Source organism: Dysidea avara, chromosome 9, assembly GCF_963678975.1.
Source record: "Dysidea avara chromosome 9, odDysAvar1.4, whole genome shotgun sequence".
NCBI lineage: Eukaryota > Metazoa > Porifera > Demospongiae > Dictyoceratida > Dysideidae > Dysidea > Dysidea avara.
Genome location: NC_089280.1, coordinates 3179287 through 3197057, shown reverse-complemented (window position 1 = coordinate 3197057; position 17771 = coordinate 3179287). Strand labels below are relative to the sequence as shown.

Genomic DNA, 17771 nt, shown 5'->3' with positions numbered 1-17771 from the left:
AATAGGATTTTATTTTACATAACAGACGTGATATATTTGGTAAAGGATAACTAGCTATTATTGTTGTGACCTTTTTTTTTTTTCGGTCTTTAACTGTTTTTCAGCAAGGTGCCCCCCCCTCTTTCCAAACTCTGGATCCGCCCCTGGTCTTATTATCATTGTAGCTATGCGATCATTTCATCTCAATGCCAGGGCTGTGACCAGACTTTTATCTGGATAGCTAGGTTTCATAGATGAAAAAGTGGATCACGGTTTAGCTACAACACCCAGCATGCTGAAACTGGAGAGGGCCTGAAGGCATGTCCCCCCTTCCTTCCATGGCTAGGAAAACTTGAAAATAGATAGCTAGCTATATACTTTAAAAAGACTGAATGTTTCATTCACAAAACAATGTACAATTTTAGGTCGGACTTATGCTACTAAGGTGTTGGACTTTTACTGAATTTGTGGACTCTTTGTACTGAGAATTGTGGACCTTGCAAATTGTTCATGAAGGGATTCCTCAGAGTCCCCTACCTATGGGCCTACATCGCTTAATAGATCTGTGGGACTGGGTGGCGCTAAATCCATAGTTGACCCTAAATAATTGGTGTGTTCTATAGTTATGGTATACAAAGGACATGCCAATGCCCAGTATTTAAATATTTTCATGCCATGTACTTTCTTAGCCTCCTAGGAATTTAAAGGGGAAACACTTGAAGGATTGATAGTGTTGCATAAGATGACGGCTCTATTAAGAGCATTTGACTGTTCTATTGAAGTAAAAACTTTTCATTGGTGTGAGGATGGGGACAGCATGTCACATCACCTCTCCCTGCATGGTGTTCCATTTTTGTGACCACCACTGCTGCATTTCTTGGTAAAACATTATTAACCGATGCTTGCTCATACTTAGTGTTTGTAATGACAATCATTTAGTTCTATTTCTGACTTATGAGTGGTCATTGAAGTTTAAAGGTGGGGCTGTGAAGCAACAACAAAATTAATTATGTTGATGTGCTTCTATATGCTCACATTCATGTGTACTAAACAAACAATGGAAATCACCAGATCATCATGGTCCATACAGCAACGACTGCAATACATAATATTAGTGTATTGCTGGCTAATTTCTTCAACATTGTATAGTTTGACACTCTAAGGTGATGGCTATGTAGCTAGTGCTGCAGTGGTTTTGATATTTCATAAACAGTATGATATTGTTATATACTTGATATAGTATATTATTGGTATGCCTTAGTTACTTAGAAGCCATTTTAGACCTTTAACTACTACATCAGATACTCCTTTTTACTGAAGACACAATTATGTTAGCCTTATTCAGTGTAATACATATTGTACACCAGTCCATATCCTTTCATATGTACACTTTTCATACAGATAGCTATAGTGAAGCTTTAAAGGCTTGTTTTTAAAATCCACGATATTGCGGTGTTAAGAAATTAGACAGTATCAAAAACAGATACCGCAGTTTAACTAAATACTTGGTATATTGCACAGCACTAGCTATAGCTACAGAGAATTATATACTACACAGTGTGTCTTGTATATAGTTGAGTATTTGGATAGAACATAAAACACAAATATTAGTTTAGAACATAGAAACACAACCATTAGTTTGCACTATCTTGTAAGGTTCATTTATCTGACCTCTCGTACCATATTGAAGTGAGCTGTGTGTTATCGTTAATCTGATACTCAGCCAGTAGATTGCTACTGGACAAATGGAAAATGCCACAAGAAAATAATTTTCTATTGTAAAAGGTCTTCCTCAATGTCATTTCCAATTGTTTTAGCCTTAATGGAACACCGGGACGGGCGTAGAAGGGGTACGCACAAAGGTGACATGTCATGAGATCTGGAGAGTTCCTTACTAGAGCAGACACACCATCACCAGTTACAGATTTCACTTCCAGAACTACATGTACCAGTCCACTATGAGCCGATACAGACTCCATAAAAGTTTCAGGAATATCCACACTACGAGAGTGAATAGCTAACTGCTTCAAGTTGCAATGTATACCTGACGGAATAAACCTCTCACTTCTGTTAATAAAATACTTGAGCATCTTGCAACTACTGACAATATCTTCCACAGCAGTGGGATATCTAGAAGTGTTGGCATGTAAGTGGACAAGTGATGAAAAGTTAGATAACAACACAAAGTCTCTATCTTTGCACTGATCACAATGATTCTCCACTTCTAATGCTTTCAAATCTGAGCATTTGTGATGAAAGTTGATGACCGATTCCTTTACATGCCTATCCATATCATATGGCAGCAGAACACACCAATCAATACCTAGATAAGTCAACTTCAGCTCCATCAAAATTTCCCAGAACTGCACATGGTTTTCTACATCTTCAACTGCAATAGACAATAAATTTAGTCCTCGTAGATTCTTGCAACAATCAGCAATCGTACGCAAACCTTGTAAGTTCTTTAAACAGTTGGCATTATTCTGTAAGTTTAGTTCTAGTAAATTAGGACAAGCCATGGCTAGATGTTCTAGCTGTCCGGAATGCAATTGGCAACATGAAGCATTAAAATGAGTCAAGTTGGTAAGACTACCACTATTGTTGTTACTTTGACTAATACTATCTTGCCAACTTTTCAAGACCACTGTTGCTTTATTTAGTGCTCTACTGCCGTATGTACAGTTAGTTAATAATAAAATATCCTCTATAAATAACCCATACTCACTGGCCTGTACAAGTGGTAGAGTACATGATTGACCAAACTGTAATTGAAAGTGTGGCAGTGGTAGAAGATTCAATGGAAGTTTAAAACGACGATATACTTTAAAATAACCAACGTGGTTTGTAGGTGAGCTAGGATTCAATTGTAGCCAAAGTTTTAGTAAGTCTAATCTTGAAACATATCCTAATTCAATAATATTTAGTTTTTCTGGTATAAATCCATACTTTTCCCACTCGGTTATTGTACTTTCATATGAAATCATATTTTGTGTTATTGTGAGTTCTTTTAGTCTACTGCAAATCACAAACACTGGGTAAATTTCATCATACGTCCATGGTATACACAGGCTCTGTAACTTCTCCATAGGCTCTATAGCCATTTCTAATTCGTCAGGGCTCAATTCAGTTTTTGGTAAACTAAGTTCCACCAGGTTTGTACAGTATCGTAACGCGGACATAGAAGGCATCACGTGATTAGGGAAAGAAAGTTGTTCTATGAACCGTCCACAGGATTTCAGCACACTTTTTACACAATGCTTCTCATGAACACCTAAGTATGGCCAAATAAATTCTCTCCACAACGACGGGATTTCGCAAACACTTCGCAATCTTCTTGAAACATATCGCAACTTTACTCTGTCACGTGTGTCAATAAACAAAATGATATAAACTACTACTTTAATAGGAAGAGTTAAAAGCTTGCTCAAAGGCTCTCCATCCTCCTGTTGTACATCGGAGTCAGTGTTGTAATCCATTTTGCACCACGCCCCTCATGCTGTATCCTTACAAATTCACCCGGAGATCCCCGTCCGCAACGTTCGATGTTAATGTGCTAGAATCGACGCTAGAGTCTGAGTTGAGTGTAAGTCATTTAAGATTGGGCAGCTCAGCTGGTGTGTTGTGAAATTGTTGATTTTTTCTTCAATGACACTTAGGCAAGGGGGTGTGTAGGTACGCACTGTAGGTAGATCTGCGACCGAAATTTCGCTTTGACTTGTGACTAAGACTAAGAGCCTTTTTTCAATCGTTGACTTAACGACGATATTTCAGTGCTTTTCGATTGTGGGTTGGAAATTTTTACCTTTGACCGTTTTGGTGACTTTGATCTTTGACTTAGACTTTGACCGCGGTCGCAGATCTACCTACAGTGAGTGCCTGTGTTTCTATGGTTTCACCCCTTGTTAGGCCTCTTCAACTAATTTTTTTTTACTTGGGCCCGACTGACCCTATATTTTTCAGAACAAAACGTTTATCTTAATCATGTGAACACCTTGCAAGCAGTGAAAAATGCCACGAATGGGTTGCAGAGTTACCTTTAAGCTGTTACTAATACTCTGCTTAGTGATACCAAGAGTTAACCCTCCCTACTATTATTAACTCTTGGTGATACTGCAATCATGAGGTAGCTTAACTACCATTTGACTAAAAAATCACTCTTCAGCTGGCAAAAATTTGATATTTTTGTTTTGATTTTACCACCTGCACTTGGCTGAAGTTAGCCTGAGAAACAAAAGATTTAGTTGAAGTGTAGTACAGTAGTGTGACCATAGATAATATATGGCACCCTATGGTATGACTGTGTGTGCGTGCGTCCCACCCAGCTGTAACATCAATGGGTACCTGGTGTATGCTGGGGAAGCAAATGCCCAACTGTCCTTGTCTCGCTTAGTGGTGTTGGGGTTGTTGTGGAACTTTAGGTTCTGCGACCTCTCTCCAAGAGACCTGGACGGTCCTCCTGCGGGTTACTAACCCTGCCCCAGGAGGATTTGCCTGCACAAGGCTCAAGTGCCTGAGTGGTGCACAGGCATCCCAGTGCTGGTTCACTGGGCGGCAATAGCTATGTTTCGCATGGCTGCTGGAGGCTTTGCTTTGTGTATGTGAGGCAGCATAGCCAAGTGGCTAGAGCATCGGCCTGGTAATAAAAAAGTTCCAAGTTCGATGCCCAGTAGCTATGCCAGTTTTGTGTTGTTGTTTCCTTGAGCAAGATTGTTAATTTTTATTGTAGCTCAAATATTCAGCGAACTTCTCACATTGGTCCAGCCTACTCAGCTGTATAATGGGAACCTGTGGCCTGGTGTCAACTGGGGAAGCAACTCACCCAGCTGTCATATCAATGGGTACCTGGTGTTTACTGGGGAAGCAGATGCCCAGCTGTCCTTGTCTCATTTAGTGATGTTGGGGAACTTCGGGTTCTGTGACTTCTCTGTGAGACCCAGGCACTCCCCCTGCGGTTTACTAGCCTTGCCCCAGGAGAATTTGCCTGCATAAGACTCAAGTGTCTGAGTGGGGGGCACAGGCATTCCAGTGCTGATTCTCTGAGCTGCAATACTAGTTGTGTTTCACACTGTGTGTGTGTAACATGCGCGCGTATGTGTGTGTAGCATGCGTGCATATGTGTCGGGGGGTTGGGAAAGAGAAGGCAAATGTCAATCTCACGTAATGACAGGGGTTCAGGTGGAAGGAAGTTTGGGTACCAACCTTTTCATCCATCAGGTACACTGTATGGTGCAGCCTCCTGTAGGATACTAGCATTTACCACTTGTAGATACCTGAGTAGTGTTCAAGTGACCTAGTCAACTAGTAAAGTGTAATCATGTGCACAATACATGAAGACTTTGCCATGTGTGTAATATGTGGGTTTAGAAAGGGGTTTACTGGAACTTGACAGTACTGTACGTACTATTGCAACACTGTGATGTATTGAAACAATACCTGTGTCATGGTAATATATCATGATATCAAGAATTGATGTTTAGACCTGATTACTAAATGACTAATTTTCGCACCTACGATCATCCCAGACACAGACACAAGAGTGTGTGTTTAAATATACTGTATCAAGCCTAGCAACAGCAGCACCATTCTAAATAGCATGGCTGATAACTCAGAGGATGAAACTCTATGAGTGGGGTACTAATAACGGAGGGTGGGGTATAAGCCTTAGTGGTGGAATATTCAACTGTATTGTGCTGTTGCCATGTCATCGGAAGCAACACTTTTCGTTACATAGAAAGAAAGTTGTTTAATTTATCCAGAACTATTGGTTACAGGTATACATAGTTAACCCTTTGTTATCCGATCCTTGTTTATCCGTATCCTCATTTATCCAAAATTGTAAATGACTGTTGTATTAGAGTATTCTGCGTACTGGTGTATGTTTTATTAGAATATTTCAACAGAGCTCTATCTAAATGTATGGGCTTTGGTTATCCAAATCTGAACACTTTTACTATTGCCTGAGATCATTGGGGTTTAGGGTCCACTGTATAGCATTAAGCACTTCTCTGTCTCTTTTGACACATTATCATGTGTTGTGTTTTGTATTGTCAATAAGATGACTGGGTATGTGGCTGAGGGCCATTAGTGGCTGGCTGAGGCATTTCCCCGAATAATAGCATAGAAGGCAGCAGAAGAGCCAAATTTTTGATGGTACCAACATATAACTGAGGGAGTATCAGCAGCAGGACTGAGTGTCACTAGCTGAGGCCAGGATCATATGGACATTATTGGATGGGAGTCACTATAAAAAGAGTTCACAAATGAAAACATCACTACTGACTGTATCTACAGCAAACGACAGAGGAATTGTGAAGGTTTGCGATCCCCAACTCTTCACTTCCCAATAACTGCTGAAGTCGCCGTTCAGAAATAGCTGTGCTCTGAATTAATTATTCCTTCAGGGTTGTTCCCTCAGGATTGGATCACCAATCTTAGTGACTACTTTGGTTGACAGTGAAACTATCATCATTGTTTGTTGGTGGTTGATGCCCTGAACTGTGCCTCAACTTGTGTGAATCATACTTGTAGGTCTGACGACCAAAATGGTGGGTGCTGCAATAGACTGGCAGAAGAACATCATCATCAGTGTTTAGTTCAATTGTCAGAGTAACAAATTGTTGATTATTACATGATGAATTGTCAAATCATGTATAACACAATAATCTAATGAGCTACAACAAATGTAGTAGTTTTAATTAAGTTTCACCAATTCTCAAAAAGTAAAACTTTATCAAGTGAATTGTTAAGCTTCCCGAGCTTGCATAGATACCAGGCCTGATTATAGCTCAGGCTTCATATGGACAAATACAGTAAATCAATATAATCGATGAATTATGAAAAATCAATTGAAAATGTAATTTGTTTTAAACTATAAATAATAGGCCAAAGCTGCGAAAGGTTTTTTTCAATTGCATGTACATGTCTGGCAACCACAATTTGACTTGCGAATGTGGTATATGTACCAGCTTGAACTTTAGTCCCATTCCTAACATACCACTGTAATTTTAAAGGTTATACAAACATGAGGGATTATGATTGAAGAAAGTTGAATGCTATAAAGACCCTTACTGCTACATATTTTCTCTCTATTGACGAAGTACAACTGTGCACCACGTGGTGGAGTGATATATACATAGTGATATACAATAGAGAACCACAGAAATAACTACCATTTCTTGTGATTAAAAACCTCTGATTGATCGATTGATTGATTTTTAGTTTAACTTCACGGTAGTTGGCAAAAGTTGTTCTTCCCTATCAGCACACACACAACAATAAACACAATACAAAATACAACCACTGGACAACCTTGTTACACATACAATAATATTAAAAAAACTTATTTAAGTAAAAGTCCTTAACAGAAATTCATCATAATTACAAGTAAAACGTGCGGCATCAATGGGAGAATGGGTTTCCTTTTGCATAGTATACATTATAGCTGGTTGGTTTTACGTAGGTAGAATTTTAAAGTCAGCAGTTTGCCAGTACAGCTAATCCTCGAGTATTGAGGTCCATATTTGATCTAGGAGTTCTCATTAAAATTTAACTGTGGCATACTAATAAGGCCTTCCTATATGCTATTTTGGCTAGGGCTGTACGATAATATGATTATCATGAAATATCTACTGTATGCAATTATTGTTATCATAACAGGTTCATTATTGTGATGATAGTAAATTTGTGCATACTACAGGAAACCAATCTACAATACATGAATTACAGTCATGTATCACCGTTGTGGGTTTTCCATTATTAAATTTACTAAGTGCAAATATATTTTATTTTGGTATTTGAGGTTTATGCAAGTATCGTGATAATTGAGATAATGAGTAGATACCAGAAATTTTGTTGTCTAATTTAGGCATTAAATTATCATGGTCTTTATAAAGAGGTGACCACTAGGTGAAATATATTGTTTCAGTCTACCATTCTTTTCCACTGAGTCCAGATGCTTAAATGATATTGTCATCAACTTTTTGCAATTGTATCTACAGAAAACATTGACAAAAGAAAAGACAAGTTAGGAATATAAAATTCGTCAGTTCACAAAGAACGCTGCCTACACCTGTAGCTATAGTAGTATACATTTAATTACATATAGCTTGTGAATGGTAAGGCCATGGCTAAAGTAGCAAGTAATTGTTTACCAGTATAGCTGCAGGTATAGGGAAACTACGTTTAACCCATTATTAAATGTTGCAAGTGAAGAACAGTATGAGAAGCATCTCTGCAATCAATCCAGTCACTATGAAACAGAGACCATTCTATTGTAAATTAGACAGCACAAAAAGCCATCGGTATGCTACCACAAATCAACACCTACAGGGCAGTGGAGAAAGGAAGAGGACAAAGGTAAGTTTATATTGCATGCATTGCAACTTTGGTGGTAGGAAGTCTAGGGTATGGTGGTAACTGTGGCCATGCATGTTATACTTGGATGAAGGCCTCACTTAGTTGGTATAAAGCTCTGTAAAAAGATTAGCTTTATATGCCTGACCAATACTGCCAAGCTGTTGTTAAAAAAGGAAAAGTGAGGCTGGTTTTTAGGCAGTATTCCTTGGCAGGAAAATGCAACCCTACTATTCAGTACTTTGAACTGTATAATATTGCAGTCATGTGCAGAGTTAAGGCAACATTTACTTACAGTCACTATTGAATGTTTGTTTTATTTCATTGTATATAGCAAGATGGAAGATATAATTCAACGTTTTTATTCAGATTTGGTTGATGTCTTACCAATGAATGATGCAGGCTTTAGAGCAAAACTTTTCTCTGCTGGCTTATTGTCTGGGAACCTCAAGAGTCAAATAAAATCATTACCAACATCAGCAGACAAGGCTGAATGCTTTCTTGATGATGGGATTAATAATGATTCTACTAGTTTTCAGAAGCTAGTTGCAGTAATGGAAAGATATAGTATTGAGAATGTTAAAAAACTGGCTAATCATATTAAAAGAGTGATTCAAACGCATCAAAGTGTATCAGGTAAGAACGTGCATACTTCTTACAGTAACTGTATGATTGCCTTTACTGGAATGTACAAAAAATGTATTAAGTTTTCTCTAAGATATGTGGTAGCAGGGTGGCTGATAATAGAGTACATTTTTTAGCTTAAACTTACAGTTAAGCAGAAAAGAGTGAAGTAATTATGAACATCAAGAACTTGGTTGTATAATAAAACACATACAACATCATTACAACAAGAAAACATACAGAAAACTAAGTAAAACATTGAAACAAAATTAATAAATAGGTCGGTTATTGTCTATATTGCTGCACCATCCTCAAAACCCAGACATCTCCAACGGGTCCGTGATCCATGCATACGCAATACAGTAGCCCTCATTAAAGCAAACCCCAACCTTGCTCTCACCCATGAGACAACATCACTGTAGCTTCTATCCCATCAAGCAGCAAGGCCACTTGCAAGTCTTCTAATGAAGGAGGATGCTTCACAACCTGTAAGACCATCCACCAAAAACCACAAAGGTGTAAAGTGAGCCCGGCATGCACAACAAGTAGCAGAATATTTTTGCTTCTTTTCAATTCAGCATGTAAGAGTACTGATTTGGGGGTGTGAGACAAATAAGACTGGGCATCAGTATCTACCACACGGACATCAAATAACGCCTCAGCTTGAGGTAACCAAACATCCCTAACACTCAAGTCTGCGACCAATGTCTCTCCAGCAGGTTCAATCGTTGAATCAGAAACAATAGGCTCACATCTAACCTGACCCCATACTATTGCTGCCAAGTATCCAATAGCATTCCTTATCTCATTATACCACTGCACAATCAATCCACCCTTCATACAGATTAAAAAATGATCCAAAGTAGAAGGAGCCCCACAACCATCACAAAAAGCAGGAACATTCAGCAAAGGTTTACGATAGCGATAGCAAGAGCATTCCTAAACTCTTGTAGTGTAAGATCAAAGTTGTTTTCCTCAGTTGGAAGTGCTGACAGCCACACTGATAAATCATTATCCTTTGCCCTTAGCAAGCACGGTGATGAATGGGGTCAAGTTGTGAGCAAATATAATTAAATAAATTGGTATGTTCAATATCTAGTAATCTTGTACACTCCTTGCGAGCATCAAACAGCATCAATTCATGACTGTCCAGTTCAAATGTATTCACACCTGTGATGGCATTTACAATAACCTGAGTAGCTCTCTGTGAAGCAGAGAAGTTAAACAAACAGATGCACAAGGCATCGCTAAACCAAGCCCATCCCAACACACAGGAAGGGAGAACAAGTGCAGCACTAGTGGAGAAACTTCAAAACCAAACAAAGCTGGTAAAAAACGAGTCAACATAACATGTTCTAGTGGTGCAAAGAGAGAGGAACAATTAGGAATGACACATTGCAAATAAATCCATTCACATTGGAGAGATTTGGCCATAGCTGCATAAGCTGCCTGAGGTTGTGAAACTGCAATTTCAGATACGTAGATTGCAAACAGAAGAATCCCACTTCTGGACTTTCTCTGATGCAAAAGCAGATGAGGAGCTGCTATCACCTATAAACCCACCTAAAAAGAGGTGGCTGGTAACAATTTTAATGCCTAGATGGCCAAAAAGAGTGGAGGCTTGAGAAACAAATGTAGGATCAACTACTAGACAACACTTGGATGGATTTGGATAATAGCCATAAACAGCTCCATTGCGGACAAGTAAAGCGAACCAATCTAGTAACTGAGAAAGCTCACCACAAGCAGAGGCACCATCAGCATACCACATTTGCACCCACTGCTTGCTTTAGTCAATGGATGAGTGGAAGTATTCCCACAGCATAAAGAAACATGGAAAGAGGGTCACCCTGTGTAATACCCTCTCTACTGAACAGAAATTTGTCACTACCACAAAGTACCAAAGTGGCCCAACCCTGGTAAGTATTAAACAAACAGCGGGAACATCTTGGCCACATTGCCTTAGCATTCCAAAGTAACACAGCCCGGTTTAGGCTGTTGAAAGTATTTGTGGAATCTACCAGAAGAACCCCCAGCCAGAATGTAGCTGAGGTTGAGCAAACAGACCACACATAGCATGTACTGCACCTTCAATTCCACACTTGATTCCTGCACACAGTCGATCAGTCCCACATTGCACTTCCAAATCAAGTCGAGTTGCTGTGCAAACCATCTTTTCAAGTATACGTCACAGTGTCTCACCAATACCCACGGGTCTCACTCCAGGACATTTATCAAGAGCAGTCAAATGATTAGAAACCAAAGCTCTGATATCATTCTATGGTACGATAGTGTTAGTCAATCTCCAGGCAAGTGCTGAAACAGCTTCTCTTAGGCGGTCACTATGAGCACCATACCGCAAAAGTACATCCTGCCAGTGTCCTGCATCACACCCTCCAGGACTGGTAGCACCTTGTATCTTACAAACAGAACACAATACATGGCACTAGTTAGCTCCACCTCTTCAAATTCTGGAAGCACTGATACATCAATCAAGACTTCTTTAGTTGGGGCAGAAGGAGAAGAATGTTTTGTCTGCAAGATGTCAAAAACAGTGTTTCCGTCAGTAGAACCAGCCAAAATATCATTAGGATTAAGTACACTTCCCTGAGTTCTCTCAGTAGCCCAACAAACAGCTGTTCTAGCCCTTCCATGTAACATCAGTCGTGTAAACACTCGAACAATTCCTTCTTCATCAAGACTGGGATTTATTTATGTAAAGCTCTATCACATCGACAAGCTTCTTGAAGTAACAAGTCAAATTTCTCATCCACCCAAAGTAGAAGATGCCATTCAATTAACTGTCGAATGTCAGCACCTTTCTTCACCATACAATCATAACAGAACAGAATGCCAGTAACCGCTCAGAGGCAAAGTTACCAGCAGCTAGATGTCTCACTTCTAATTCAAGTAGGTCAACATAATGGTGCCCCACAGATCCTCCTGGTAGGTTCCCTGAATGTTGAATAATCTGTTTCCATCTATTATTGTACCAAGGTGAAGATGGAATTAATCCCTCTAAATTAACAAGAGTGCTACTATATGCTTTCAGAATAAGATTATCAAAAGAAGTGTCAAAGTTGAGGTTGATGACACATCTAAGGATTCACTGGACGAATTAGAAACGTTTTTACTAGAAGAATTCAAATTACTGCCCACTGCATCCACTCCCTTATCGCAACTTTCCTATTCTGAAAAGTTCACACAATGACTAGAACCAGTATTAGTACAGTTTCCATTATGAAGGGGCAAACAGGAGACACAGGGGCGTCCCGAACGTGCACAAATGCAACGCTTGCAAACAGCATTCTTCCCATTGCAAGTACAACACGGTGCCATGCACCCGACGACGTAACCAATGTTCTGAGGATAAAACGACAAAATACACAAATAGTCAATGGAAAAATCACTTCTTCCACATGAGCTACCCGGATACACAACCATAATCGCGAATATTGAACATCAAGAACTGGTCTATCACTATTAGCAGGAGGTGCAAACTTTTAAAAGGCGATGAAACTGTTGCAACTGTACTCACCATTAGTAGTTGGAAACAAGCTAACTATTTTATCAAATGTCTAATGACTTTTTATAACTAGCTTCAATTACCTTTCAGTGTTTCAAGCTTAACTCTCCATCACAAAAATGAAACACTTCATGATGAGCGGTTGGTTTCTTGCCGGCGAATTCATTATGAAGCATTTTTGAGCCATATGTACTGATCCAAAGCAGCAAATTCAATTGCCAATTCACAGAATACCAAAGTTCAGACTCATTAGCTACTGATAATTAACTTAACTGTCTACTAACAAAATAACAAGTGTAAAGAAAATTAGAAATTTTGCATTTGAGTAGGGATGATACGCAACTAGAAATAAAAAGTAGGGATATCATCTACACCTGCTGCTGTACTAGGACACATTTAGTTCCTATTTCAGTTGTATTATGGTTGCTTGGTAATAGTATAACCATAAGGATTAAATGTCCTTTAGTATAGCTGCAGGTGTAGATGATGTTCCTTGCTCTATTGCTTTTGATTTATAGCTATGTATCATTCCTACACTCAAATGTAAATTTTTTTCCTTATGCTTGCTTGTTTTCTTTATTGTAACAATACAAATTATGACCAGTGAACCAGTGCATATCACATCAAAGGAAAGAATGACGCCAGGCGCATTATATAATTGCATGACTGAATGTATGCTCTGAATATCAATCACTGAAAAGCAAATTTGCCATTCCATATTATGCTTCACTCATTACACAACAGTGTCAGAAGTGTCTTTGCATCAATCCAGTGAATGACTGAATGTGTGCCAACTACTGAAAAGTTAAGTGGCCTCTTTGTTTTGTTTTCAGCTATATTTTTATGTTACAAATGAAGAACAATGCATAGGGTGTGTCTCTTTTTTGAATATAGAATACTATGAATGGTTCAATATATAGCACTTGTTTGTATGAAAATTACTGTCAACAATAAAATTTAGTATGCATAAAAGAAGTGGGTAACATGACCAATACTATAGCTATATTGGGCAGCCTATTCAATTGCTATAACTAGTTTAGGGTGATCTAAGACATAGGTTCATAATACAGATCACCCATGTTTTTTTATTTTTATTTTTTTTGCAAAAATCCTAATAAAATGCACACTAAAAAACCACCTTGGAAAGTGTCAAACAGTTACCCTCTAGTGGTTCTTTGTAAAGCCCACTAGTGAGTAGCAAATAAAAGGAAGTTGGTAAGTGTATTTTAGACAAACGCTGGAATTTGCTGTTTTGTTCATAATTATTATTTTGTTTCACTCATGTGCAGCAAAAGTGTTCCACTTTTCATGCTGAAAGCTGTATTAGTCTTATCATTAGTAGAATAGGCATTGTGCTTGTGTGCTGTGTCTGCATTAATTTTATGGTGCTATAGTATGTTCACGTTGAGCTGAATCCTCAAAAACATTTAATAACTCATGGATGCAATTACATGTGATCTTGAAATTTGGCTCATTTGCAGTACTGCTTGACCCGCTAACAATATTTTGAAATCTTTTTGTTCAAATGTTTGACATAATATTTATGGCCAATCAAAAATTTCACAATACATTTTCTGTGGGGAAGCCATATAAGTACAGTGTCCATTACAGCCCTTTCCTAAACTTGTAATGGAGCCAAACCATACGTGTCTGTTGTTGACACCTTTGCTGTTACCAATAATCATCTGATTGGCTGAAATTACTATAGTCCATCTTTTAACAGCTAAAAAGTTTTTGATTGTGGAACTAAAAAGTTTTTGATTGTGGTACTTAAACATATTTCCATGATACGTATTCCTAAGACTCATCTGTATGTGAACAAAACATAGTAAGAACGTTCATTGCTACTGACCACAAGTAACTATCATCGAAACCTTCAAGTATGTCTATAAATTAAATCCAGTGGTTCTACTTGTTGGGTTGACTGGTCAGCAGCCAGTACAGCAGAGGCTATTAGCTTAGGCTAGCTGGCTGTATACTGGCCAGAATGGGTGATTAATCATTCAAAGCAGGCCTGGCAGTTCTATAGCTACCTGATGTAGAACTGTGGGTCATATTAAAACTGCCCAATGTAGAACAGTTGCATTCCATATGGCTTTTTTAGAACTGTTTTTTGCTTTGATCCTCCCACACAAGGTTCTTTATATATATATTACTTTAGTGTATGAGTTCAAAGGCATTGCTCAGGGTCTAACTCGCATATAGCCCACAATAGTGTTTATTAGACTGGCAAAGAATCAGTCCTCCAAAGAGCATGTACTTCAACTGTGGTGAGTTCAATGTTTAACATTAGTAGTTATTATTTTATTATTATTATTATTATTAACACTTTACTAGTTATGTAACGGGTACTTATATAGTCTGTGCTTTCGGACTGGACACATTACAGTAATGCACTGTTTCTGCCAATTCTGTTGTTTCTGCCATTGCACATATATTTTCTTTCCAAATACAGACCTTTGTGTAGCTAATTCCTACTATTAATACTACCATACTACATGTACTGTATGTAAATGGCTACTTGTGAAAATTTATAATAAGTGGAATATTGTTAGTTGGGAAAACTGAATTGCATGTAATTGTAAATTTTATATCGTTAGCTAAGCCCCAGCAGAAAATCAGCAACAGAAAAAGAAAGTTAAGTACAGAAACTGAAGGTACGTCTATAAGTGTATACTACTTGTTACATATTTACTTACAAACGTGTGCAATATTTGTACATTTCAAGTAGGTATTACCAGTTAACCATTTTATGCATGTCTGTTTCTTGTACAGGTGAAGATCTTGATGAATTTAAACCTGCAGTAAAGCACAGTGACTCAGGTAAAGGAAAGTTGGTAGTAGCAGGGGCTATAATATATACAACTGAGAAATGGCTGTAATAATATATGTAAAGAATCTGACCATGGCAACCCATTTCTTGGCAATGGTTGCTCCTTTTTTCACAGTTTAATTTGATATAAGTAGCACAAGACTTGTGACACCCTAAGCAGTAGTTGGCAGTGGCATGTCTGGCCTATTAGGGCCTGGGCCTATGTAAGTAAAGATGTGTACTGCTCTATTAAAAGTGTTTATGTGCAAGATACTACAGTCAGATGCTTGATTTGAAAGAGTAAAGAGTTTTATGAAAAGCAACTGAATCTACTTTATCAATAATAATTTGGTCTTTATTAAATAATTGTAGAATCTTTAGGGGCATGTCCTCAATTCCCATTGATTTAGTTGCAGCCACATGTCTTGCCCAGATATACCAATGGCAGTAGGTTGTAGTTATGCGATTTTGTTTCCCACAAATACGAAGACCATGTGTAAGTTGCATAGTTAAAATTATTTTTGTGACAATCAAAGTCTTAATAACATATTGAACACAAAATTACAAATATAAAACAACAAACCTGAACCAGATTATCGCTAACATCAACTTTCCTTTAATTGATATTACCATGGAATAAAATGTCTACTCCTTACCATGGAAGAACATGTCTATATACTGAATATAGAATATATTAGTGTGTGGTGAATGATGATGTTACAGTAAGTATCAAAAAATTTTTTTGGTACATAGATGCTAATGGTGATGAAATTGATTATTATGATAAAATGTTTAGTGGTAGTGATTTAGACAATTTGTTTGTTCAGCTCTTGGATCAGTTACAGTTGCTTTGGGATAACATGAATACCTTCCAGAGGATTAAGGCTGCTTGTGAAAGGACAAATAAACTCCCAGCAGATATCAAAAGACAGATTAGAGATATGCATTCACTGGAGGAAATTATAACTTTATTGTGTAACAATCACTACTGCAGTTGGTTTGAAATTAGAGTCTTATGTCTTATGGCACATGTTGCTGAAAATTCAAAGGCAAATCGTCTGATTGAGGCATTTACACAGAGTGTACATACTAGAAAAGCTGTGGAGGTAGAGGCTTTCTTTACTGAAAGGTACATTGGCTCAGTTTTTAGCTTCTTAGTTACACTCAAAATTAACAAATGTGGCAAAAACATGAGTGTTAAGGAATTACTTAAATGCTGTCAAGATGCAGAAAATTTTCTAACTGCAATCAGAGATGATGACTCCATTCCACCAATAGTAGATATTAAGCTGGGTAAATGTATCGAAGTCAGTGTGGTTCTCCCACTACGCTATTGTTATCATGCTTACAATGTGTACATGAACAACTTCCTTAAGCTGCGCCAGTGTCATATTCGCTATGTTCAAGTTGAGTCATACCCAAAAATTTTTGCAATGAAATTTTCTACTCTCCAAAACTCACTTTCGTTGCTGGAAGATGTTTCATCGTCAAATACACATACATGTACGTAAGAAGTGTATAACACCTGTGTTTGCAAATATGTACATATGAATTGGCATGCATAAGTGATAATTTACTTAGCATTAATAAACTGTTATACATTATTAATTGCAACTGTATTTTGGATTATGTTCAGAGAAGCTATACATTGTGCAGGTATCATACCTTATGATTGTTTATTCTTTTATTTTCTTGTGTACTAATGTCATGCTACATTGTTACTTTAAGTGAGTTACACGTTTTAGTTTATTCATGCCCCATAGCCTTAATTGTGACCAGACTTTACAAAACTGATTCAAATCTCACATCATGCAAAATCAAACTAATACCACCAGTAGATACGTAGCTACATTATCATACTATTGGTTTTGACCCTCAACATTACTCAAACTACTCGAGGCTGGTTTTAAGAGACATCTTTTCTGGGTGGTGTGGCAAGCTCGAATGGTGGTTTCTGACCTTGTGAAGGACCTGGCTTGGCAAAAATCAGTGTTGTACTGGTGGATGGCCTGATATGGTTGATCAAATGTTTTCTCTGTTGAGTTTGCTGCACTAAGAAAGCCAGCAGAGCCCACTTTAATTATTCCTCTTGCCCACCCTGCCACCTCCCACCCTCCACCACTTTGTGAGCACTCATATGATGCTACGTGCTTTGCTCATCCAACTGCTCAGATTTTTTATCTTATTTGGTGTGAAATTCTACATGTAGCTGCAAGTACTAGAAGTGATCTGAAAGTTAATAAAGTTAACTCTTTTGTAAATTAAAGTTAACTCTTGTGTAAATTTCATATGTGTGCTTGCTATCCTTAGCAAGTTATGCTGAGATTGCTGACTTGAATTCTCTAATACCATTAATTTTGTCTCAAAACCTCTAATGTGCAATTTGGATCGTTTTTCAAAATCCAGTCAGAAAGAAATCTTAAAATGCAGTGCAATTTACATTTTAGTTTAAAATAGCCATGGGGGCTAATAGCTATG

At 37.9% G+C, this 17771-nt stretch overlaps 1 protein-coding gene across 1 annotated transcript in view; it reads left to right on the top strand.

The window, feature by feature from the left end:
- The first annotated feature begins 3471 nt into the window (after positions 1-3471).
- Positions 3472-17771, top strand: part of LOC136266165 (uncharacterized) — a 41138-nt gene continuing 26838 nt past the window's right edge. The window contains exons 1-5 of the mRNA XM_066061156.1: positions 3472-3562; positions 8666-8967; positions 15082-15138; positions 15257-15304; positions 16047-16796. Of these exons, the coding sequence (XP_065917228.1) occupies positions 8670-8967; positions 15082-15138; positions 15257-15304; positions 16047-16796 (1153 nt within the window). The 5' untranslated portion in view covers positions 3472-3562; positions 8666-8669. The remainder of the gene's footprint in view (positions 3563-8665; positions 8968-15081; positions 15139-15256; positions 15305-16046; positions 16797-17771) is intronic.